Consider the following 24820-nt stretch of genomic DNA (forward strand, 5'->3'; position numbering starts at 1 on the left):
GTATTTTCTTTCATATTATAGAAATCAATGGCTTCCGTCAACTGCTAGGTTACCAACATTCTTCAAAATATCTTCAATACATGTTCAACAGTTGAAAGAAATTCATACAGGTTTGGAAAAATTTGAGGGTGAGCAAATGGCAAACTATTCCTTTAAATCGTGCTTAATATTTAATAGTTATTGGTAACCATTTTAATAGTATTTATTATTATTAAATGTAATTCAGAAAGCCCTATTAGCACCAAGACCCATCCACTATGCCAAATCATTTTCTGTGGGTAACAAAAGGTTGGTTACTTGTCTCTCAATTTTTGTGAGCATGAACAGAACATTTGTGAGATTTGGTGCACTCGGACAGGCTTTTATTTAATTACTAAAAAAAGCCAATTCTCCATTTCAGCAAGAGCTCCAGATTTGTCTAATCCATGACTGTAACCAAATATAAAAGAGAGAATGGAATCAGCAGAAAGCAGGATAACCGCTAAGATATGCCTGTAACAAACATGTTGTGCCTGTTACAAAACAAAAAGAAAAACACAAACAGATAGGTCTGTGTTTTTGGCATTGTTTTTTTTCATACAGAAAGCCTGGATTCAAATACACAAGTGCTACAAGGAGGAAAAATCCCAAATAAACATCACGAGAAAAAAAAAAAAAAAAAAAAAAAGGTCCACAAGCATTTCCCTATTTTTACACTCCTCAGCGGATTAGTCAATTTATTCGCCCTGTAAAATGAGACCAAACCACTTTGTAAGTCCATCTGAGCTTCACATCCTTTTGGAAGCCAGGTTAGCTTGTGGGTCGCAAGTTAAAAGTTCATGGCAAGTTCTATGTTCAAATTTCCCAAGAGACAGAGGACAGTTCTGTAAAAAGCTGTTTGTTGTCACACAGGATTGATAAAGTCACACAGGAATCTACTGAACGCTGATGTCGTCATTATGAAGACACATGCTACCTATTGAAAAGTTATTTAGCAACAATAACAGTTTGTCCTTGATTCCTTTTCAAAGAAAAATCCCTCCATCCACGACTATAAAGGGGAATGTCTATTAGCCGATCACACTGTTTTGAAGGAGGGATGAAGTGGAGATGGAGAACCGGTTCACACAGTGAAGGAGAGCACACAGTAGTGGCCAGTGGAAAGAGTTACGTAAAAAGTACAGTCTTCATATCTTCTCATGTTTAACTGTCCAGCCAAAAGCTCAACCCCGATCCATCCGCACACGCTCAAGAATCCATAGTCCACTGAAACTCTGGGTTTGACTGGTGCAGAGATTGGCCACGTTTCTGGACAGGGTTCAACCTGTGCAGCCTAAACACTCCCCAACACTGAGAAACCCATCGGTAGGGCAGAAACAAAGAGGGTCCTCTGCGCTGGAGGGGTCTGTCTGGAAAACGTGAAGGGAGGGGGCAGGTCAAGAGCTGGTTTAGGCATCTAAAGGGACAGAGCTGGGGGGGGGTGTAAATCTAAAATAGCGCTTCCCCCCCCTTTGTAGGCAGTTGTGTGAGTGTGTGTAGGTGTGCGGGTCAGGTAACGGTAAGGAACGGTATTAAGACTGTTTGAGGCGTTTGCGAGGGGGGCCCAGGAAAGGGCACTGAGCGGAGGCCAGGGAGCGGTACGCCTCGGCTACCAGGTGAGGATGGGACGCCACCATTGACTTCCACCCTGAGGTCTCCATCACGTCGGACGCATGGCTGAGAGGGAGAGAGAGAAAGAAACAGACACACATTGAGAACACAAATCGTCTTCGCTGAGGCTCAGCACCCCGAGGGCACTTGCACTGCACTATCACGCACACCAAAAAAATGGCCTTTAACGACATTTACCCAGAGTGTGTTTGTGTGCGAGACGCTGACCTCCCCCTAACCCCACTATGCTGTTGCCCCCAAACACTTGACATTAATTGTAGCACTTGCTCGCAGTGTCGACAGCGGGACTTGTGGGCAACATGCCCGTTCCACTTTCCCCAACACAAAAGGTCACTGTGCGGTCAACCATCCACAAAGAACAGGTTACAAACACAGCCTTTCCAAAATAACTTGGAAGTAAACAAGAGGGGAAAAAAAAAAAGCAAAAACAGCTTTTATATGTAGGAAAAAGCCTTATGTTTGTAAATGTGTCAGTGGAAGAGAGAGAGAGACTATTTTTTTTTTTTAATTATCAAGCTTCATTCGCAATATTTCAATTATGGTTGGTCCCTATAATCTGAAAATTATTTTAATTATTATATAATTGTATATTAGTTTTGGCAGATAAGAAGTAAATTTCACTAAAATTAAAAGCAAAAATAATTTAAAAATAAACACTGAAAACTAAAACAATTTTAGGCATCATATTATAATGTACAGTATAAAAATACATATTCATTTTGAGACATGCAAAAGATTCTATTTATTAAATCGGTGTTTGTAAACATGAACTGTAAGACAGTAGAGGTAACAAAAATGTAAAAATGGAAACAAGCATGCACTATTAAATATTTATTATCAAAACCAACAAATTAAAAAAAAAAAAATCTGAAATCTTTAAAAAATAGTTTATAGAAGTTTACGCATTTTCGTTTCTGGTTTTGCATCTCAATTTTTGTGAAGATGAACAACAACAATTATATAGTAATTCGTTCTTGAATCTGACTACAATAGCCATGCTGTATGTTTGTTGCTGTGTTCAAAAAGCAAGGACAACTCAATAGAAAACTTCTCTATTTTCATTGTACTGTTTTGACTTTATTAATTTCTGAGCAGTGGGGATGCTCCCGCTGACAGTCATTGTCCTGTGATGGCTGGAAAACTGCTGCACTCTGACACTAGACTCCTACGTGCGGCAATAAAACCATTTGAGAAGAGAAAGACGAGCACATAAACCAATAACATAAGCAGCAAACATGAATGCAGGTTAAGAAGGGCAGAGAGGACGAATCATTTTGGGAGGAGGTGCTGGTGTGCATGCTTATTTTCTGTGTTGCCCTTGTTATTGATCTCCCTCTGTCTCTGCTGTTGTTGTGGCGGTGGGTGTTTTGTATAGAGACGGGGAGAGAGAGAGCTGAAATGAGATGGCCACAGTCCAGTTTCACACCAGCCAAGTTACTGCCATCCACGAAATGAACTCAAAATTACACCGTCCAATAAAGCTGCTGCAAAGCGACTGAACAAGCTAGTAAAATAAAATTTAAAAAAGAGACAAAATACAGCATGAAAAATAGGTGTGGAGAGAACAGAGAGGGGGGCTGACAAAGTGGGGACAAGCGAAGATGACAGAAAAGTAAAAGATTTTTTAAAAAAAGCATTTAATTTCTATTCTAAGGCTAAAAGGATCTGGTTAATTTTCACCAGCCTACAAAACGACACCCATCATAGATATCTAACAAATTAAAAAAAATAAATTATGATTTATATTATATATTTAATATATGTTTTCTGAACTACTAGCCTGACAGTAGAAGCAGCACTCACTAGTTGATGAAGTCGACAGCCTGCGTCTTGAGCTGGTCAGCACTGTGCAGGTCGGCCAAGATCAGAATCTCTGCTGCGTTTTCCACAGATAGACTGGTGCACAAAGCATCTTCACACATCACCTTCAGCCGCTCCAGAGCATACTAAAGACAGAGAGATGCACTTCAATGCATGTCTGTGAGCTTGTGTTGTCAACACAAAGTAGGTATTGCATTGATGTTGGCTCTCTTTTAATATCCGATTATGATTTTTGCCAACTGTTGAGGCTTGCGACACATGATGCACATTCTGGTCATTTTTTGTTGGTGTGTATGCCAAGAAAATAATGTGAAGTGAATGCATGATTAAGAAGAAAAAAAGAAATATGTTGTCATTGTGCCATTTAATAAACTTGTTTTTGTTCTCAGATGAGAAGAAGAAATGCTGTTTGGCATGCATTCAGCTAAATGTGGTGTTTGTGTGCAGCCATTACTCACCTTGTCAGCAGCAGCGAGCAGGTCATCAGCCATCTTGTCCAGGTTGGGTGCTTTGCCAGTGTAGATGAAGAACATCATCTCTTTAAAGACCTCAGCCTCCACATCGTTTATCTCAACTCGGTTCTAGACAACAAATCAGAGCAGAACCCTGTCAACCACACAGTCTCATAGAACATCAGGTCAGAAAACCCCCAAGACTCCTCGACCTCTACAGACTCTCTTTACACGTGTGTTAATGCGTCCAGTTTTATTAGATGGTCTATTAGTTGGTACTGTTCTCGTGTTGAACTCGTTCATGCGCACTAATCTTAAAAAGCTGAGCAGGAGACGGAACAGAGAAGATGAAGTACCCGGGCCTTTTAGTTAAGTCTTCTCCGGCTTTTCATTCTAACAATCTAGATTTTATTCAACTCTGTCACTGCGCCACAGTCAACTGGTTGTGCTTTTGGAGGTTTAAAATGTGATGTAATTGGACCTGAAGCAGTTCAGGCGGTTGAAACTGTTGTAAAAGCATAAAGTGTAATTGTGTCGGAGTCTAGCCTTTCCTCTCGTGAGCTCCTGCGGTGTCCCTTGAGCACCCTACACCAAACTCTCATGACCACTGACCTCCACCGTATGAACGCATATGCGCACACAAAAAAGCAAATTAATATATAGCTCAGAAAGCCCCATTCCCTTTCTGCTCCTGCCCTGATCAATGTTCCGGAATGAGCACTGCCAGAGTTTCTCTCTTCTGCCCAAGGCTGCCGGAGCATAAGCTCTTTGTTGACTGTCGTGCTGGTAACAAAGGCTTTTCCGTCCCAGCCCGTCCATCACAGCTAAAGCAATTAATGCAGCAACTGTTAGGAACTCCACCCCACCCACAGACACAGGAACACAGCAAGGTCAAATGAAAAAGTTCACTCAAAAGCAAACGGAACTATTTATTAAAGGCTACAACAGAAAATAAAAGTCTGTGTAGCCTAAAGCCACAGGCTTTCTTCACACAAAGTTTTAACTCCATCCCCTGCAGATTGCAGTTTTAGCTGTGAACTGTGGCACTTATAGAGAAATTTAAAAATCTAAAATTTAAGAGCCTAAGTCACCATTCAATTATTCAAGTCTGTGACCAAATCTACAAAGGTACAGGTCACCAAACATGAAAATTCACTCATTATTTTCAAGAAATTAATATTTTTATTCAGCAAGTACACATTACATTGATCAACAGCGACAGTAAACATTTAAAATAATTATATTTTAAATAAAGGCCGCTCTTTTAAACTTTCTATTCAAAGAATGCTGAACAATTATCAGTTTCCACAAAAGTATTAAGAAACAAGCGTTTTCAACATTAATACTTATAAGAAATGAGCACCAAATCAGCATATTAGACTGATTTCTGAATGTAATGACTGCATCATAGGGATAAACTACATTTGAAAACATATTCAATAAAAAAAAAGTTTTTTAAATCGTAATAATATTTCACAATATAACAGTTTTCCAAACAAATTCAACCTTGACGAGCACAAGAGAGTCTTTCAAAACTATTTAAAAATATCTTACTATTTATAAAAAAAAAAGTGGTTCAATGTTATTTGTTATTTTGGTTCTCAGTGACTTTTACTGTATGGACAAAAATAGTTGAAATATCGTTGTCTGCTATGGATGCTTCACAAGAGAAAAATTCAGAGTTTGCTCAGTACCTAAACATCTCCCAACACCACCAGAAACAAAACAAAACATGGACATCAAAAGCACTCTGGTCCACACCAGAAGTTCCAGTGTGAAAAGTCACTGAAGTATCCAGATAAGTTCATGAGCAGATATTCAGGAGTCTTTTCTTTAGATGTAACGAGCAACTCATCTGTTTACGCTCTCTCTGATGAGGCATTTCCTCTCAATTCTCTTCAGATTTTCTCTATTGCAGCATCAAATCCATCAATATTCTACAGACATCACAGTCAAGACCCAGCCATCTTCTAAACCTGACACACACACTGACACATGCATGCGGCCACATTTGCTTTCACACGTGCCTATGCACAAACTGAGCCCCGGATCCCATCATTCATCTATTAAACGCACACACACTCTCAACACAAAACTCAGTCTCACACATTTGCATGGATCTTCACATAAGCTGCACAACTAAAAGGAGCAACAGGAAATCTCACTGCTCCACAAACCCCAAACACAAGCACATCCTGTCCCAAAAAACAGTGCATGATGAAACTCTGGGAAAGGGGGGGATACGACACGAGGAGAGAGACAGAGGAATACTGGATCAGCAGATGGTGAAACACGGGAATATCACAGATATAAGAGGAAGAACAGGAAGTGTGTTAGGGGAAGTGTAAGGGGCAATTAGCGCAAATAAGTGTCACTTTAGCATTATTTATATACTACTGGAGTTCTTCATATTTTGAATTAGCTTTCATTTTTAGATTTTCAATGTGCTTTTACCATAATTTTTTTAACTTTCAGATTAAATTTATTTTAATTTCAGTTCTATTAGTTTTTTTTTTTTTAGTAAATTGTTGCATTTCAAAGTAAACTTATTTTTTGTTAGTTGCTAATGCAACATTTTGATTAATGTTTAATCTAATATTTATATTTATTTATTAACAAAAAAACTATTTTAACCGCTAATTCAACTTTTTTGTAGTTAACGCATTCAGTTCCTTTAAGAATTGGGTTCATTACTTGAATTACATTATAAAAATGAATGTCAAATTAAATTATTAAATGGCAAGAAACATTTCACTAATTGCAAGTGTTAACTTTGACAGCCCTAAAAATAACAATGTCTTCATTCATCATTTAAATAGACATGTGCAGTCCTCCCGATTAACACAGGCAATCTCTAACGCCTCTATGAACAAACTCCACACTGCTCTGATCTATAATCAGACCTAACATGTCTGCCATTTTAAAAAGCCATGCAAGAAAAACGGCAAATAGTGATTTATGATCAGCTTTTGAGAACAAGCTATTTGGTAAATGCCGATATATTAGACCACACACACACAGCTGGACTGAAAATTAGGCGGCTGATAGGTAGGATGGATTTGAGTCCTACTGGGAGAGAACTAATATACTTAGAAACTAATAAACACTGCAGAAATGAGACATCAGGAAAACACTTGCATGAAAACAACAAGCTGTGCATGAATATAAATGTGAGGGTCTCTCTGATTGTGACGGACTAAAAGGACAGACTTTTGAAGTATAATGAGACAAAATGTGAGATGGAAGGGAAGGAAAATAAAAATAAACAAACAGGCTCACCTTTTTACTCTCCTCCATCTCATGTTCAAACATAGCACTGAATACTGGGGAACGTGCTGTGGAAGTGAAAGAAAGAGTTTTTAATACACAAAAACTTATGACTAAAAAAAAAAAAAAAAACTGGTAATTATAATAGAGTGACAGCGACAGTTTTTCAGCAGCCTTGGATCCCCAAGTATTTTTCCCACTCATGTTCTCCAAAGAAAATTTCTTCGAAAAAGTTCATGCCACAAACCAAATCAACAAGCTCTGAGATGAATCACATTACAATCTTTGATATGAAAAAGCTGAAAAAGAAAGCTACAATACCGTCTACCCTTTTATATTAGGAAATGTGCTGCTTTCATGGACCTAGGCAAATGACGTAATCAGTTCAATATATTTGTACAGTGCTCGTTTTGTTAAATCATATGAGGGATGGTGAACAAAGATTCTCAGGAAATGTTTCAGTCATCAACATCAAAAACAAAACATCTAACAGTGGTTCCTCAGACAATTTGTGCCTTGGTGCAATTGCTGATCCTTTTGGCTGATTAACCCAGGGGATGATGGCGGCTCAGACCTTCCTCTCTCTGTTAGGTCTGGATATGGAGTCGAGGGCAACTTTAACTTGTTTAAAGGAGTGTGTGAAGTCTGGCACATTCTCTCCCTCGCACATACACACACACGGTCTAATCACAGCTCAGACACCAACCGATCAGCTCAGTCTCCACGGCGATTAATGAGCACTACCAGGTACGGACAGATAACGAGGAATCCCGCCTCACCATGAGCGACAGCGGGAGAGAGAGAAGCTGCTGCTGAAACATGAAAAATCCTGCCCTCTCAGGCAGGATACATCGCTAGGAAGGTATTCAAATGTTAACTAACATCATGTCTAAGATACCTCTGTCTGTTCGGCTTTTGAAGGAAGCACAGATGCTTCTTTCGCCGCCTATGATATCCCACAACCCCGCGTGTGTGGGTCGCTAGTTCTGTGTCTGACAGAGCTCTCTGTTGAGCTCACTTCTCACTGTCGAAAACAGTGAAAGTGTTTATACATTTACATTTCCAACTTCTGATTCATTTTTAACAAGATATCAGCAGTGTAGTCATTAAATATTCACTTGGTTATCTCTCAAGCCCACATGAATTTGTTCTTGAAATATAAAACCTGACTCCTTATAAGGTGCCTTGGCTGTCTGCTAAGTGACTGACTGACTGAGCAATAAGACAGCTGTCTTCGGTTTTCAACACCGCCACAGAAAATTGGGACAGAGGGAGATTTGTTTAGTGACAAGACTTCAACACCTTAAAAAAAACCTTACAAATAAACTTGTCAATGGATATTTATATTTTTGTAAATGTGAATTTTGTGTAAAATAAGTGTTCATTTAAAGCAATAGTTCACACAAAAATGAAAATTCGGTCAATTATTACTCACCCTCATGTCGTTCCAAACCCGTAAGACCTTTGTTCATCTTTGGAACATAAACTAAAGAGGTCATAAACTGAGAAACCAAAATTCCCTTTTTCTTTTGACATTAGAGGTCACCGTACTATAAAAATATGCTATAAGTTTCAGAACTCAAAACTTTGCCATTGGTCTAAAAACAGCTTCTGTTGAAGGCAGTCATGCCACATGGACTATTTTAACAATGTCCTATCTGGGGCTTCAACATGTCAGTTACATTGCTGTCTATACAGGGTCAGAAAGCTTAATTTGTGTTCAGATGAAGAATAAAGGTCTTACGGTTTGGAATGACATGAGTAAACTAAAACAATTGAAAATCTCTGAATTAATTAAAATAGTTCTGAAATAATATAAAAAACCCACTTATTTCAGGTAGTTGCTAAGGCAAGATTTCTTTTTTTAATTCTACAATTACGAAAATTTTAATAAAAAAATAAAGCTAAATATAAATATTAAAATGAAAAAGGAAAAAATTGAAAATTGACATAACTCATCTGTTACAATCATCTGCAATAATTTTCTTTAAGTTTGAAAATTCTTAGCATGCGTGACCCCGGACCACAAAATCAGTCACAAGGGACAATTTTTCGAAATTAAGATTTATACATCATCTGAAAACTGAATAAATAAGCTTTCCATTGATGTGTGGTTTGTTAGGATAGGACAATATTTGGCTGAGATACAACTATTTGAAAATCTGGAATCTGAGGGTGCAAAAAAAACAAAATATTGAGAAAATCGCCTTTAAGGCCCGTACACACCGGGACGAATATCGGCACGCGTTATTCGCTACCCTTTTTCAACGCGTTTTTTGTGTTCACACCCAAGCGATTTTCGCTAACGATGAGCCGAGTGAACATGCAAATTCATTCCCTGACATTAGAGGGCGCTTAATGTAAAACAGAAATACCCCGGTACAAAAGGTGGCGCTGCGCAACTTTACGCTTCTGACACTCGCTTGTCACTCAGAAGAAGAGAGCAAGGCTGCGTCCGAAATCGCATACTACTTGTGTAGGTACTACATTTGAATTCAAACGTACTTCGACCGTTAAAAAAGTACGTTCTATATAGTATGAATGAGGGTAGTATGAATGGAATTCGGACGTACTACATCCGCCATGTTCATGAAGTCATCTCATCGATTTACAACGGTTAAACTTTAATAAATCAGCCGTTTACTTTGATTATTTTAAACAAGTGCAATTTAACCACAATGACAACGTTTTCCCTTGAGGTACTTGCACTTGAAAACAGCCGCGTCGCCGCTTTCCGCCATTTTTCGAATATGACGCCTCCTCTCTCGTGGCCTCATGGGATAGTAAAGTGTCCATCGTATGCCTACTACAGAATTCGGGCGGAAGTAGTAGGTCATCCGGGTAATTCTCGCCTACTGTTTTTCGAATACTATGAATTCGGACATACTACTCGCCTCGCATGCTGTTTTTCGCATACTATATAGTAGAGAAGTATGCGATTTCGGACGCAGCCCAAGTATTTACGCGCTTGTCAAAATCATACAAAGAAAACATGGATATTTCAAGCACCAGTAGCTCCAGCTCCAGCGATGAAGAAATTATTGTTCTGTTGAATGAGGCAGTGTAGACGCTACTTGGCGTATATCTTCTTCGTCGTTATGTATGTGTGCTCGGCAAGACCGTTTTGTGTTTGAGTGCCCCCAAGTTGTGTTTTACTGTAACTTCAGCAGCTCCAGACACGTGAGCAAAAGCGCCAATCTCATTGGTCGGATAGTTTTTGATGCGGCGCGTCAAACCAAAAAACCGAACCCGAGGCGTTTTTTTTTTTTAAATTACGCTTTTACGCGTGGCGTTATGCGCGTCGGTGTGCACACTCACATTGGCGCCCTTTGTTTAGTCACGAGACGTTAAACGTCGGCGAATATCGCGCGCGAAATTCGTCCCGGTGTGAACAGGCCTTTAAAGTTGTACAAATTAAGCTCTTAGCAATGCATATTATAAATCAAAAATTAAGTTTTGATATATTTATGGTAGGAAATTTACAAAATATCTTCATGATCACGATCTTTACTTAATATCCTAATGATTTTTGGCATAAAAGAAAAATCTATCATTTTGACACATACAATGTATTTTTGGCTATTGCTACAAATATACCCCAGCGACTTAAGACTGGTTTTGTGGTCCAGGGTCACATGTGAATCTCTGAAAAAAGTTAATGTGTGTGTTTCCCACATTACCTGCCAGTATGGCTTTGTGTGCCTGGAACTCCTGCCCTGCGACACACAGCGAGCAGTCCGTGAATCTGGAATGTTCCCACAGTCCACCCAGTTCATCTGCCAGCCGGCAATCAGGAACCTTCACCATGTTCATGGTGTTCTGACCAGAGATGTTCACAGAGTCCTGCACCACACTCACCTAAAAAAAAAAAAAAAAAATATGCAAAACCAAATCAGTGCTGGGCATTAAAAATGTGTGAAATAGTGTAAAAAATGAAAATAACGAAATAGATGCGCACATTTGCGTTTTATATTATTAAAATTACATATGGATTATCTCAGCCATTAGCCACCGTGCTTTTAAAAAATAAAAATAAACCAACACGCCAACCACTATTTTAAAGACACCAGATTCATGTGTGCTGGGTTAACTTTTGTTTATTTTAAAAGACACATTTAAGGACATCCATATGTCAGCCAATATGGTAGATCACGATTCCAGTGGCTCAGGGGGGACACTACAACGACTGTTCAACAAGGGCAGCCATCTAGTTATCTCTTAATTTACACAAATTGCCTCAATTTGTTACTAGTCTCTGTGTGTGAGCGTAAGTATGTGTGTGTGGCGGGCCACCATGCTGACTTAGCCACCTGTTCCCGCAGACATAAGCAGGTTCATTTATCTCACTCCAGGAGTCACACACATGCTGAAATGCCACAGGTTCTCACACCAAGTTAATTGCCATATAAGGCACATTTCTTTAATGAGCAAAACCCCTCACAGACAAACCTCAAAACATTGTGAGCTGCCTACCGTTACAGCATCATGAGACTAGTACTGAATGTTCACTTCAAATTTGAAAAGACTGTAAATGTAATGCAAGAAAACTGGAAATTTTTCTGCAAAATGATCCATAATGCTCAGAGGGCAAGAGTTTGAGGTAAAATCAGGGATTATAAGTCAACAAGAGTGAAATGACAAAAAAAGTAAAAAGGAGTGAAAATGAGACGGAAATGGATAGAGATGGAGGAGAGCGAGTATGACACGCAGGAAGAGGGTAAAAGAGCACCACAAACAGGAAATTAAATGTCAAGGACCCTTGTCTGTTCTTAATGGAGGAGCAGACTTTCCCCTGAAGGAAAACAGGGAAGACAACAGACGAGAAGGAGAGGAACAAACAAGGAAAGCGGTAGAGAAAATGAGCAAGATGGTGACAGGTTGTGGAGCGAAAAAAAAAAAAAAAAAAAAAAAAAAAGAAAAGTGTGTATATATATATATATATATATATATATATATATATATATATATATATATATATATATATATATATATATATATATATATATATATATATATAGTGCTGTCAAACGATTAATTGTCATTAATCGCATTAAAAAAAAGGTTGGTGTTTGCATAATGTGTACTGTGTAAATGTATTATGTATATATAAAAACACACATTCAGTATGTATTTTGAAAATATTTACATGTATATACATTTATATAATTATATTTTAGATTCTATATAAAAATATATTTAATATATTAACATTTTTCATGTGTTTGTATTTATATATACATAAATAAATATACACAGTACACACTCATATATTATGTAAACAAACTTTTATTTTGGATGCGATTAATCGTTTGACAGCACTTACACACACACACATATACATATATACATATATATATATATATTTCCCGTTTATCCTTTCTGCTGTACATAAAACTATAAAGCTGTTATGGGCATCGTAAATAAATTCAATAAATAAACACTGCAATGCCAACAAAATAACAAATGACCACCAAAACACCTGCACTAATATCACAACAACACAAACCACCATTAAAACATCTGAAATAAAGTCACAAGGATAGAAAAAAAAAAAAAAGCAGAATTCTAGGGGCGTCACGATTTCTTGATTCAATTAGAGTACTCCAATTTGAAAATATCCTTGATTGCATTTTGAAATCATAAATGCTATGATTCAATTAAATAAATTCAATTCAAAATTCAAAATAAGTTCAAACCCTCGCTCTGAGTTTACAAATTTTGATGTCCACATATTCAAGAAATTACAGTAGCTGTAATTTCTGCATTTCTGTCGTAAAGAAATGGCTAAATATTAATGAATAAGTGGACATTTGAATTTAATGTCATTTAGTCAATATTAAACAAGGATTAGTTTGCGCAATAAAAAGTGTAAAAAAATTATGTCTGTTGGCGGTGGTTTTTTTGCCTCATTGCTATTATCCGATTACTCGATTAATCCTCAGAGTAATCTACCAATTACTTGCACAACGCTAACCCTACAGTTAGGGCTGGGTATCGCTCAAAAAGTTTCGATATCGATACCGATACCTTGAGTTCGATACCGGTTCCTGAACGATACTTTTTTCGATACCAGTTTTATGAAATCAGTTTTAATAAGATTACATTATCTCAAAAAACTATTTTTTTTTTAGCTTGTTGATATTTATACAGACTCAAAGCCTCATCTCCTGAGCCACTGCACAAAGAACAAAATATATCCAACACAATAAATAAATAATTTATTTTAATAAAGTTCAAATTGTTTTCAGTTTACACATCTGTTAGGCTACGTTTACATTAGTGTGTGTTCATTTTAAAACACAAAGCTCAGACAGAATCATCATTTCTAGGTTGTTAAAGACTTCAAGAAATTTTAAATCTTCATCCACTTTCATAAGTGGGTGTTTTATTTTCTTTCACCATATATTTTATTGTTATTAAATTCTGGTGTAGTATGTCTAATTATTTGAATGCATAACAACAACTTAGTTTATTTAAATTTATTCTTAAAATAGCCTTATGAAATGTTTTATTTTTCCTCAGAAATTCTGTGTTCTGTATCTGGTTTTCAAATGAAGACATAAAACATTAATTTCATTTCTCTTTAAATTATTGAAAATCAAAAGTTTATTTATTTTGGCAAACAAAGGGGGGTTACTATTAAAATTAAAACATGGAATCACTGTTGTGTGATCATTACTAAAAAAAAAAAAAAAAAAGTTTTAATTTTAATAGTAGCCTAGTATTAGCAGTGCTGTCTGCTGAACAATATTAATATATTTCTGCAGCAGTCTTCCAAGTTAAACCGAACTTTTATTTTGATGGGTTGTCTGGAATACCTTTACAGTTCTGTGTGTATATGATATGACGCTAGTTTTACTCGAATCAAACGGTAAAATGTTCATGAAGTGACTCTCAGAGCAGTTCTGGAGATGTTGTTCATGTGTTTATGTCCTCATTTAGAGAGGCGGCAGACGCTGAAATGACCGCGAGCGTCACGCGAGCTTCAGTCTGTGTATAATAAACAAACCGCGCGATATAGAGAGCGGACTGCTCCGTGCGCTTTCGAAACGCTTTTGCGGAGGTCAAACACTGATCAATCAGCGCCGCGCCGCTTCTAGTCAAACACACCTAGTGCTAAAGGATTATTGGCTCACTGACGGTGATGAGATTAACCCCTTAGGTATCGAAGTTTGGTACCGAACGACAAGACGTTTTTCGATACTCGGTAGTATTGAAGCAATTCGGTCGGTGCCTAAAAAGTATCGAACTCGATACCCAGCCCTACCTACAGTATCCATAGAGCTTCAAGCTAAAATAAAACAATAATAAAAATAACATTATAATAAAATAATTATTTTTGCCAAATTACAGAACTGTTCGATACACATGGTTGTTCTGACTGATGAGATTCACTGGTGGCTGTAGTAAATGTTCACATTTAATAAGTGGGTGATTTATGCATCTGTAATCTCACAATTGTTCAATAAAAATAATATAAAATAGTATTTATTAATTTCAAATTAATATTAAAACAATCAAAAAGGCCTCATGATAATGTTGTAATGTCATGAACATAAATCACATGGCCCAAATCTTATGATTATTATTGAAGATTCAATAGTTAAACATCATTGAAGATTTTTATCATAATAAAGCATATGGAGAAAAAGAATGGGAAATATATCTCCTAAGGCTGCTGAACAAGTCACTGGAGTTCTGTCTATCTGTCTGTTTACAAACACAAGACTTTATCTTCAGCCTCAAAAATAGGACGGATCACTACTTTAAAGTCAAGCACATCACTTTAATGAGCAGCGCGAGATGGGCACTACCAGCTCTGTCTGGACCCAAGTATAACTGAACTGTTTACTGGGTGTAAATCTAAACACAGCAACTAATGAGGGAGGAGGGTGTAACTAGTGTGTGTACGCTACTCTTCCACTGAACTTGATTAATGAACATGCGACACACACTCAAACTCGCCGAGTGAAACCCATGTGCAGACATTCATCACTCACTCACTAGTGGCACGCAAAACAGAAAGAGGAAGAAAAAAAGTTTGGGAAAAAAAAAAAAGTGAGGAACAATAATTCCAGGTGACTTCCTGCATCTATAAATACACACTTCAGGACAGCAGCAGTCCTGACTACCAGCGCGGCATCAGGCTCATGCTAATGAGCTTGTCCAGGTCATAATGAATTCATTGATTAATCAAACCAAGCAGTGCGTAATTTACACACTTTAATTAGAGAATTACCACACAGTATCTTCTCACTTCAACTCTTAATAACAAACATACCTCTATTGCACACCACTGCAAGAGACAATTAAGCGCAGAATTTCCCACTACTGGACACCATAAACATCTCAAATACAATACACAACCAGATATAATACAAAGAGCTGATGTTTATACAGTCATTCTGTTTCAGACTACACTAGGGCTGCCACTAACGACTATTTTTTATTTTGAATAATCGAACGACTATTTATTTTTTCGATTAATCGATTAATCTAAATGACTAATTTCCCGCAAAAAAATAAAAATAAAATTTTTTACTTAAAAATATTTTATTAAACCAAATGAAATCTACATTTCTATGAAATCCTTTTTTAAAGCAAAAGTGAAGTGACATACTGCCAAGTATGGTGACCCATAGTGGCACGTGCAGCATAGAGTGCAAGAAGCATAGAGTGCAGCATAGAGTGCAAGCAGCATGGAGTGCAAGCAGCATAGAGTGCAAGCAGCATAGAGTGCAAGCAGCATAGAGTGCAGCATAGAGTGCAGCATGGAGTGCAAGCAGCATGGAGTGCAAGCAGCATAGAGTGCAAGAAGCATAGAGTGCAGCATAGAGTGCAAGCAGCATGGAGTGCAAGCAGCATAGAGTGCAAGCAGCATAGAGTGCAAGCAGCATAGAGTGCAGCATGGAGTGCAAGCAGCATGGAGTGCAAGCAGCATAGAGTGCAAGCAGCATAGAGTGCAAGCAGCATAGAGTGCAGCATAGAGTGCAGCATGGAGTGCAAGCAGCATAGAGTGCAAGCAGCATAGAGTGCAAGCAGCATAGAGTGCAGCATGGAGTGCAAGCAGCATAGAGTGCAAGCAGCATAGAGTGCAAGCAGCATAGAGTGCAAGCAGCATAGAGTGCAAGCAGCATAGAGTGCAAGCAGCATAGAGTGCAAGCAGCATAGAGTGCAGCATGGAGTGCAAGCAGCATAGAGTGCAGCATGGAGTGCAAGCAGCATAGAGTGCAAGCAGCATAGAGTGCAGCATGGAGTGCAAGCAGCATAGAGTGCAAGCAGCATAGAGTGCAAGCAGCATAGAGTGCAAGCAGCATAGAGTGCAAGCAGCATAGAGTGCAAGCAGCATAGAGTGCAAGCAGCATAGAGTGCAAGCAGCATAGAGTGCAAGCAGCATAGAGTGCAAGCAGCATAGAGTGCAAGCAGCATAGAGTGCAAGCAGCATAGAGTGCAGCATGGAGTGCAAGCAGCATAGAGTGCAAGCAGCATAGAGTGCAAGCAGCATAGAGTGCAAGCAGCATAGAGTGCAAGCAGCATAGAGTGCAAGCAGCATAGAGTGCAAGCAGCATAGAGTGCAAGCAGCATAGAGTGCAAGCAGCATGGAGTGCAAGCAGCATGGAGTGCAAGCAGCATAGAGTGCAAGCAGCATAGAGTGCAAGCAGCATAGAGTGCAGCATGGAGTGCAAACAGCATAGAGTGCAAGCAGCATGGAGTGCAAGCAGCATAGAGTGCAAGCAGCATAGAGTGCAGCATAGAGTGCAGCATAGAGTGCAAGCAGCATAGAGTGCAAGCAGCATAGAGTGCAGCATGGAGTGCAAACAGCATAGAGTGCAAGCAGCATGGAGTGCAAGCAGCATAGAGTGCAAGCAGCATAGAGTGCAAGCAGCATAGAGTGCAAGTGTCCATCTCATAGTCCAAATCACTGAAATCAAAGTTCAGTATTATAGTGTGAGAATGACAACATATCCACGTGTTCTAGTCTAATAATAATAAAATTATATTTTTAATAATAAAATTAGTATTTACCAGAAATATTATTTACCAGAATTTATTTTGGTGAGAAATGTAAATGTGCAGTATTTCTGAAAAAAATCTTTTTGATATATAAATATATAATTAATTGGATATGATTTTTATTATTAAAATTTAAAATGGAACAATTAAAATGGAATCCAGAAAAAAAAAAAAAAAAAAAAAATGGAAAACAGAATTTGGTAAAGGTAAAACTCAATTAATTAGACTTTAATAAAATTTAACAAAACTGAATTTGGAAATAAAACCGATTTCATAGGGCCATATATATATATATATAATTTTTTTTTTTTGTGGTAATAAAAATGGATTTAAGTGAACAATAGCTTTCAACATGACTTAAAGCACATATATAATAGCAATGATGCAATAATAATTAGTTCAAATAAAGTATTAAAAGCAATAAATCATATGGTTTTATTGAGCAAAACTGTTAAAATAATGTATTATAAACAATAGAGTTAATGTAGAGTACGCATTACAACAAAGACCTGCAGGAGGCGCCGACAACCTGACGATTATTTTTACACATTACTGTTTAATATTGACCAAGCACCATTTAATTCAAATGTCCACTTAATCTTTAATATTTGGCCATTTCTTTAGGACAGAAATGCTATAGCCGCTGTAATTACATGAATATGTGGAGATCAAACCGTGTAAACTCAGAGTGAGGGTTTGAGCTTTTATTTTGAAACCACGATGTATTCTCCTGTTTGTGTAGATTTATAAATGATTTACCTTACAAATCTGATTAAATGGCGCACGTTGCGTTCCCAGATGAAGGTTATAATAAACCCAAACTCGCAACATCATGCAGAGATGAGTTTGAGACGCTCCACATGTAAATGATAACAGTTTCTGTGGAGCTACTGAGAGACGCATGTACTTAACTACACGCATGTTAATAAAGCGCATATACGGTGTTAGAACTGCATCGATATAATTATTTAATTAAATCATAGCATTTGTAAATTCACAATTATGCTTAATTATGATTTTTAAATGGGTTTAATATATCATGCAGCCTTGGAAAATAGTCTAATAATGTGTTTTATTGATTCTCGTCGTGAAATGCGCCACTTCCGGTATTTGGCCGATTAGTCGACGCGAGCAAATTGAAGTCTACGATTTTTAAAAATCGACTAGTCGCGACAGCCCTGTACTACACATATGCTTTTTCATGCATCATTTCCACTCAAGCTATTCAAGTATGGCCCTGACCGCAAACCTCTGTTTTTCTCCTTCACCTGATCTTATTCCTCTCTTTCCCTCCTTCTGACACCAGCATCTGCCTCTCGTCTCACTGAACTGTCTGCGATTATGTATGCGTGTGAGCGGACTCGTCTGCAGAGAGACAACCGACCTCATACATCCATGAAAAGGGATTCCTGACTTTGAAAACACCCTTTGTAGAGATGCAAGCACAACACTAAGGTAAAGATTAATGCATTTTGAGGATCACACCGCATCAGTTTGTCACATATAGTGTAAATGTTTACAGGGAAACTTTCAAATGTTAAATACATGTTCAAATCCTCTTTTGCTTTCATTAGGGTATCATGGTTTAGCACTTACTCTACTTCCCTCTATCACATTCTCATCACCGCTGATCCCTCTGTGTTTTGAGGGTGAAGAGGAACAAAGCAGATGCTGCAGCTATAGAACTTTCCTCCAAGTAACAGTTCACCCAAAAAAGAAAATTATCATGATTTCCTTCCTTCATGTCAAACATAAACCTCTCCGGAACATACACTACTATCCAAAAATGTGGGTAAATTAAAAACAACAACGTCAACACTGATGTTTATTCTACTATTATCATAATTTTGTTTTTCTTTCATTAACCCAAAATTCAAACAGAAAACAAGAATATTTTGATTGCCCCACTGGCAGATTATTCAAGAAAAAAACACTTAATTTTGACATGTTTTTGCTGAAAACAAGAAAATTTTTACTTGTCTAGAAAATCCTTTTTGATTTAAGAATTTTTTGATATTTTGGCTAGAAACAATACAAAAAATCTAAGTAAGAAAAGCATTTTTTGCAGTTCTCCCATGAAAAATAGCCTTCCAGCTAACTTGAGTAAATTTACATTCATGAATGTTGATTAATGTACACTTTCCCTTTCTGAAGTGAAATTAAATAAACAAGTTTAATTAATATTCAGAAAGTATGCATTGAATATGTAAATCTTTACTGTTACCAAATGTGAATAATGTTACAAAAGATTTCTATAAAAAAGATGCTGTTCTTTAAGCAAAGAATCCTGAAGTATCATGATCAAACGTTTCCACAAAAATATCAAGCAGTATAGCTGTTTCCAACACTGATAACAAATCAGAATGATTTCTGAAGGATCATGTGACAATGAAGACTGGAGTAATGATGCTGAAAATTCAGTTTTGCCATCACACAAATGCAGCCCTTGTGAGCATAGAAGACACTTCTTTCAATATCATTAAAAAATCTTCGACTCAATTTTTGAAAGGCGAAATTTTGCAGAACTGTACTGTATTCGCTCTTTTTGATGCATCGAATGGAGACTGAGGCTTCAAAGAGCACCATGAAAGTATGAGTAAATAATCATTTTCATTTTTCAGTACACCATTCCTTCAACTTTCTACCATTTCTAAACTTTTGTGTGTGTGTTCACGTGTGTGTGTACATATATATCAGCAGCAGATGTTGCAGCCGTAGTGGATCTCTGAGATATCAGTGTGGCATATGGCTGCACTGAGTGAAAGATGGCTGCTGTGAGATGAAGAGAGAGAAGTGTAGAGCTCATTTATTTACTATGAGCAATCTACCTGCTGGAGGATGGAGGTGGAGTGAGGGAGCGATGGAGAGGCGAGAAAGAAAAAGAAAGAGAAAGCAAGTACAGGTGAAGGAGAGAAGACCTGAGAGAGCATATTATACAGAGAAAAACATAGAAAGAGAAATGGAAGGTGGGTCGAACAAGAGAAAATAGCGACCAAAGTCAACAAATCATTAGCTAAAACTTACGCTTTATTAGTCTGATTTCATCAATCTTTAAAATGCAGAGAAAAGAAACCAGAATTAGAATTAGAAATCCTCTTTTTCCTTCAAAATCCCTCCATCTCACTGGCCACAATGACACCAATTATTCCACCTCTAATGGGACCCCTCTCCTCATTAAAAACAAGAGAAAAAGAGAGAGAGAGAGGGGGAAAGGTATGCTCAGGCCCTTACTTAAGGAGCTAACACCTAAAAAAGAAACCGCATAACAGAGGACAGAGAAACACCTCAAATGTAGGCAAAAAAAATTTTTTAAAAAAGAGAATGGAATTGTGGGAGGAAAACTGAGTAAAGAATGGTGCAATAAGGAAGAAAGGAGGAGGCAATGCTGAAGTTCTGGGAAATAATAATGAGACAGGAAGAGAGCGGAGGAGGAGAGGGGAGAGGGGAGAGTTTGTCCATCTTGATTAGGATGTGTAAAACTACATATTTTCAAGACTAGCAGACTAATTACTCTTAAGGAAACCCAGTATAATTAAGTTGATATCAGGTTCACCTGACCCCTATCAGACATGTTTCTTTGGGAGTGTTTACATAAGGCACTTTCTTGTTCAAAACAGCCAGACTGAGCGCAGCGGAATAAAACTGGGACCATGAGACTTTTTTTGTTTGTTTGTTTTTAACATCTAAACAAAAGTTGTAGCTGTAGACTCAAAAAAAAAAAAAAAGTGTGAGGCATGATGCAACAACTAAAAGCATCCGTCTGAACGTCTTTGGCTATAGTGCAATGCTTTAAAGCGGCTGATTTTAAAAGACAGGCTGTGTTAACAACTTTTTAACAGCTCTTTCAAAATAATGCGATTCTGGGATCTCGTAACTTAACCGTTACAGCTGAAATCACATGTAAATGTAAACATTTAAATTTTTCAAATAAAAAATAAATAACTTTCCCTACTTACACTACCGTTCAAGTTTGAGGTCAGTGAGATTTGATTAATTTTCTTATTTAGCTTTGGCAAAAAAATCTATCCGTTTCCACAAAAATATTTAGAAGCTTTCAACTGCTTTCAACACTGATAACAATAAGCATCACAAATCAGCCAATTAGAATATATAATATTATAATATTATAATAATTATAATAAGATAATATTTCACAACACAACTGTTTTATTTGCATTTTTGATCAAAGCATAAGAGACTTAACTTTCAAAAACAAAAAAGAAAACCGTACAGACTGCAAACTTTTGAAAAGTAGTACATTTTAAACCTACGAAAGGAAGTGCAGTATATGATTGGTCATGCATCACTTACCTCACAGAAGAGAGTCAATTTGTCATCAGGCAGCAGTCCGTTGGCCTCATCCAGGAGGAAGTCTCGCCTTATGAACTTCTTGAACCCCCAGTCTTTTCCTTGTACGAAGCGATACGCCCGCTGGCTCTCTGCACAAAAATAAAAAATAAAGCATATTGGCACAAAATTGATTAGGTGGAAACAGAACACCAGCCTTGCTCCAGGTCTCTGTAATGGCACGACCTATTAACTAAATTAAAATGAGAAAATCCCATCAAAATAACTTTCACCATGCACTGTAATTCAGTCTCAGTATTAGAGTGAGACAAAACCATAATCTATGCAAGAAATCTCACACATATCTCAGACTAATCTGAATCCAAATACTCTTTAAGAGGCTTTTCTGCCCATCTGACAAGGTCTATAATCTTGCTCTCCATTAATTTCTGCATTTTAACCAGTCTGATTATTCTGTGATTTTTCCTGGTTTCTCTGAAAGCACCTTAAACCTCAATGAATGCATTTGTATTTTTATAGCTACTATGCCCAAATCTTCACTCCATTTTCACTGCAGATGTTTCAGCTGACCAACAAGATCAGGTTCATCTCCGTTTCACATAAGCCACACTGGAAGGTATTTTGGGATGGGAGGAGGAGAGAAAAAAAAAAAAAAAACTCACCTCCATTACAACAAGCTTTCTACAATAGAGTGACATCAAGCACTAGCATTTTAAATATAAATTTTAAAAGACGTAGGAATAAAAAACAGAGACAGAATAAGAGGGGTAAACAAAGAGAAGGAGAATAAGAAACACGAAGAGAAGAAAAGGAGGAGGAACAACAAGAGAAGGATGAAGAACAAGAATACAAGAAAGTGATACTGAATCAAGACGTGCCGACAAAAATCCTACTGGAGGATTTCTCCTTAGTCACTACTTTCATACACAGAAGGGGAGAGAAGAGAAATACATGACACAGGAAGTGGGGGAAGAGCGAAAAAAGGAGAGATGAATAGATTCCTTTGTGCTTTTGTTGCATTGTGGGTATGTGTGACAAGCACACTCTATCAAGTGTGACATCCTCTCTTCCTAAATGTTACACTTGTTCTAGTGAAGCATCTTTCCTCTTTTCTCTGTCGGTCGAGCGCAGCTGGGGCTCAAGTCATTGCCGGTTAATCTGCTGCTGTTTGTTTGTGTGTGCGCAGGTGTTTTAACATGGTGTGAAATAGCTGTGTGTTCACAGCTCAACTGTGACAGTCATACAGATCTACGCAATAGGGGAGCACTGGAAGGGCAACCAAAAGACATGCCTCCGGAAGACCATGGTCTCCCTTCAAATCAGAACTCAAGTCACAGCAACTTTCCAATAACTGCTGCTGCAGTTATCCAATAGCAGAAAGGACAATAGAATGTTAATTATTATGATTACTATTTTCAGCATGTAGGGAAAAACCCCATTTTAGGAACATAACTTTTTGAAATGTGACAATTAAGTGTAACAGACGTAGGCAAGTAAGTGCTGGTGCGTGTAAACCTCACTCCCCTGATCTCAAAAAAAGAGGCGCTCTGGCGACCGACGCTAGAGGCCGTGGCCTTTAGCCTCCTCGTTAGAGCGCCCGCCTCCCGCGCCGGAGACCATGGTTCGAATCCCGCTCGGAGCGAGGCGAAGTAGAACCGGTTACATAAGCACATGTAACAATATTTTTGTGACCCTGGACCACAAAACCCAGTGACTACTGTAAGGGTCAATTTTTTAAAATTGGGATTTATACATCATCTGAAAGCTGAATAAATAAGATTTTCATTGATGTATGGTTTGTTATGATAGGACCATATATGGCCGAGATGCAACTATTTGAAAATCTGGAATCTGAGGGTGCGAAAAAAAAACTAAATATTGAGAAAATCGCCTTTAAAGTTGTCCAAATGAAGTCCTTAGCAATGCACATTAGTAATCAAAATTTAAGTTTTAATATATTTACAGTAGGAAATTTACTAAACATCTTCATGGAATATTATCTTTAATATCCTTATGATTTTTGCCATAAAATAAAAGTGTATAATTCTTCTGACCCATACAAAATGTTTTTTTGGCCATTGCTACAAATACACCCCAGCGACTTAAGACTGGTTTTATGGTTCAGGGTCACATATTCCAAATGTATTTTAGATGTATTAACACTTTGAAAATTTTCCATTCACATATTTTACAATAATGAGTATTTAAAGTTCTAAAGTCCGAACTAGGAGATATAAACTTTACAATACAAAGAGTCCGAATTGTGAGATCAAATAGGTAAATGTTATAGGTTTAAATCATATTTCATGCTGTAACTATAGGGCTAATACTGTAATAATAACTGCATATTATGTAGACCTATTGTTTAAATCAAATTTATGCATTAAAAGTACAGAAATAATAGCAGGTTTCATCCATAGTCTCCATATTTAAACATCTGTGTTTAGCTTCAAATGGCATCTTTGACGACAGTATTCTATAAAAATTATTTGCATGCCAATTCTGACATCCAAAAGGCACAATACATTTTTTCTCTTATTCCATGGATTTTACTCATTTCTCTTGTTACCAGTGTTTTTTCTGCCACCACAATGCATGCGCAGCTGCAAGTGTAAACTATCACATCTGCTCCAAATTGGTCTATAGTGCAATTTAATGAGTCATACATAAATGATGCATCTCAAAATGGTCAAGTATTGGGCAATTTATTGGTCTAAGTTATGCCTCTGGTACTGCTGCCCGTATTGCTCATGAGTTGTGATGTCTCAAATTGGACAGACAGGAGTGTTCACAGATGGCATGGTTTGATTCAGCTGCTTTGGAGAAGATGCTGATGGACCGGTGGGTAATTAACCCTCCCAGAATCAAGAACTCCTCAGTAAATCAAGTTACTCACCTATTAAATGGGAGAAGCAGAATTTCAAAACATAATTTTTCAATCCCCACACCATACGGGCTTGAACACACTACAGGTGAAAGCTACTTTGCTGGTAATATGATGACAAAAAAAGCCAAAAACTATGCCATTTCACTTGTTTATGCATAACGCTTGTCCACAGATGCATAAACCTTTTCATGAAATATAGTGGAAGACTGACAGAGAGAGACGGGGGTGAAAAAAAATGAGTGACAGAGACACTGATTGGTCTCTCGAGGAGGTCTGGGGTCAGATCAGGGCAGTGGCTAAATTTGTGCTCTCACTGGGGACGTCTAGCAACTAACCAATTGCAGTAGGGCAGGGCAAGTTCCTGTTGGCATCCAACCAGGGTCAGGCCTCTGTAGACACGAATACACAAGTGGAAAGGAGG

General features: G+C 37.6%; 1 protein-coding gene across 1 annotated transcript in view; it reads right to left on the minus strand.

Moving 5' to 3' along the window:
* Positions 1-336: 336 nt before the first annotated feature.
* The window catches only part of LOC306848599 (speckle-type POZ protein), a 65648-nt gene continuing 41164 nt past the window's right edge, over positions 337-24820 (minus strand). The window contains exons 6-11 of the mRNA XM_079383242.1: positions 21516-21643; positions 10871-11048; positions 7203-7258; positions 3930-4052; positions 3454-3596; positions 337-1695 (exon numbers count right to left, since the gene is read on the minus strand). Coding sequence (XP_079239368.1) covers positions 1551-1695; positions 3454-3596; positions 3930-4052; positions 7203-7258; positions 10871-11048; positions 21516-21643 — 773 coding nt within the window. The 3' untranslated portion in view covers positions 337-1550. The remainder of the gene's footprint in view (positions 1696-3453; positions 3597-3929; positions 4053-7202; positions 7259-10870; positions 11049-21515; positions 21644-24820) is intronic.

Source organism: Barbus barbus (assembly GCF_936440315.1).
Source record: "Barbus barbus genome assembly, chromosome: 3".
Taxonomy (NCBI): domain Eukaryota; kingdom Metazoa; phylum Chordata; class Actinopteri; order Cypriniformes; family Cyprinidae; genus Barbus; species Barbus barbus.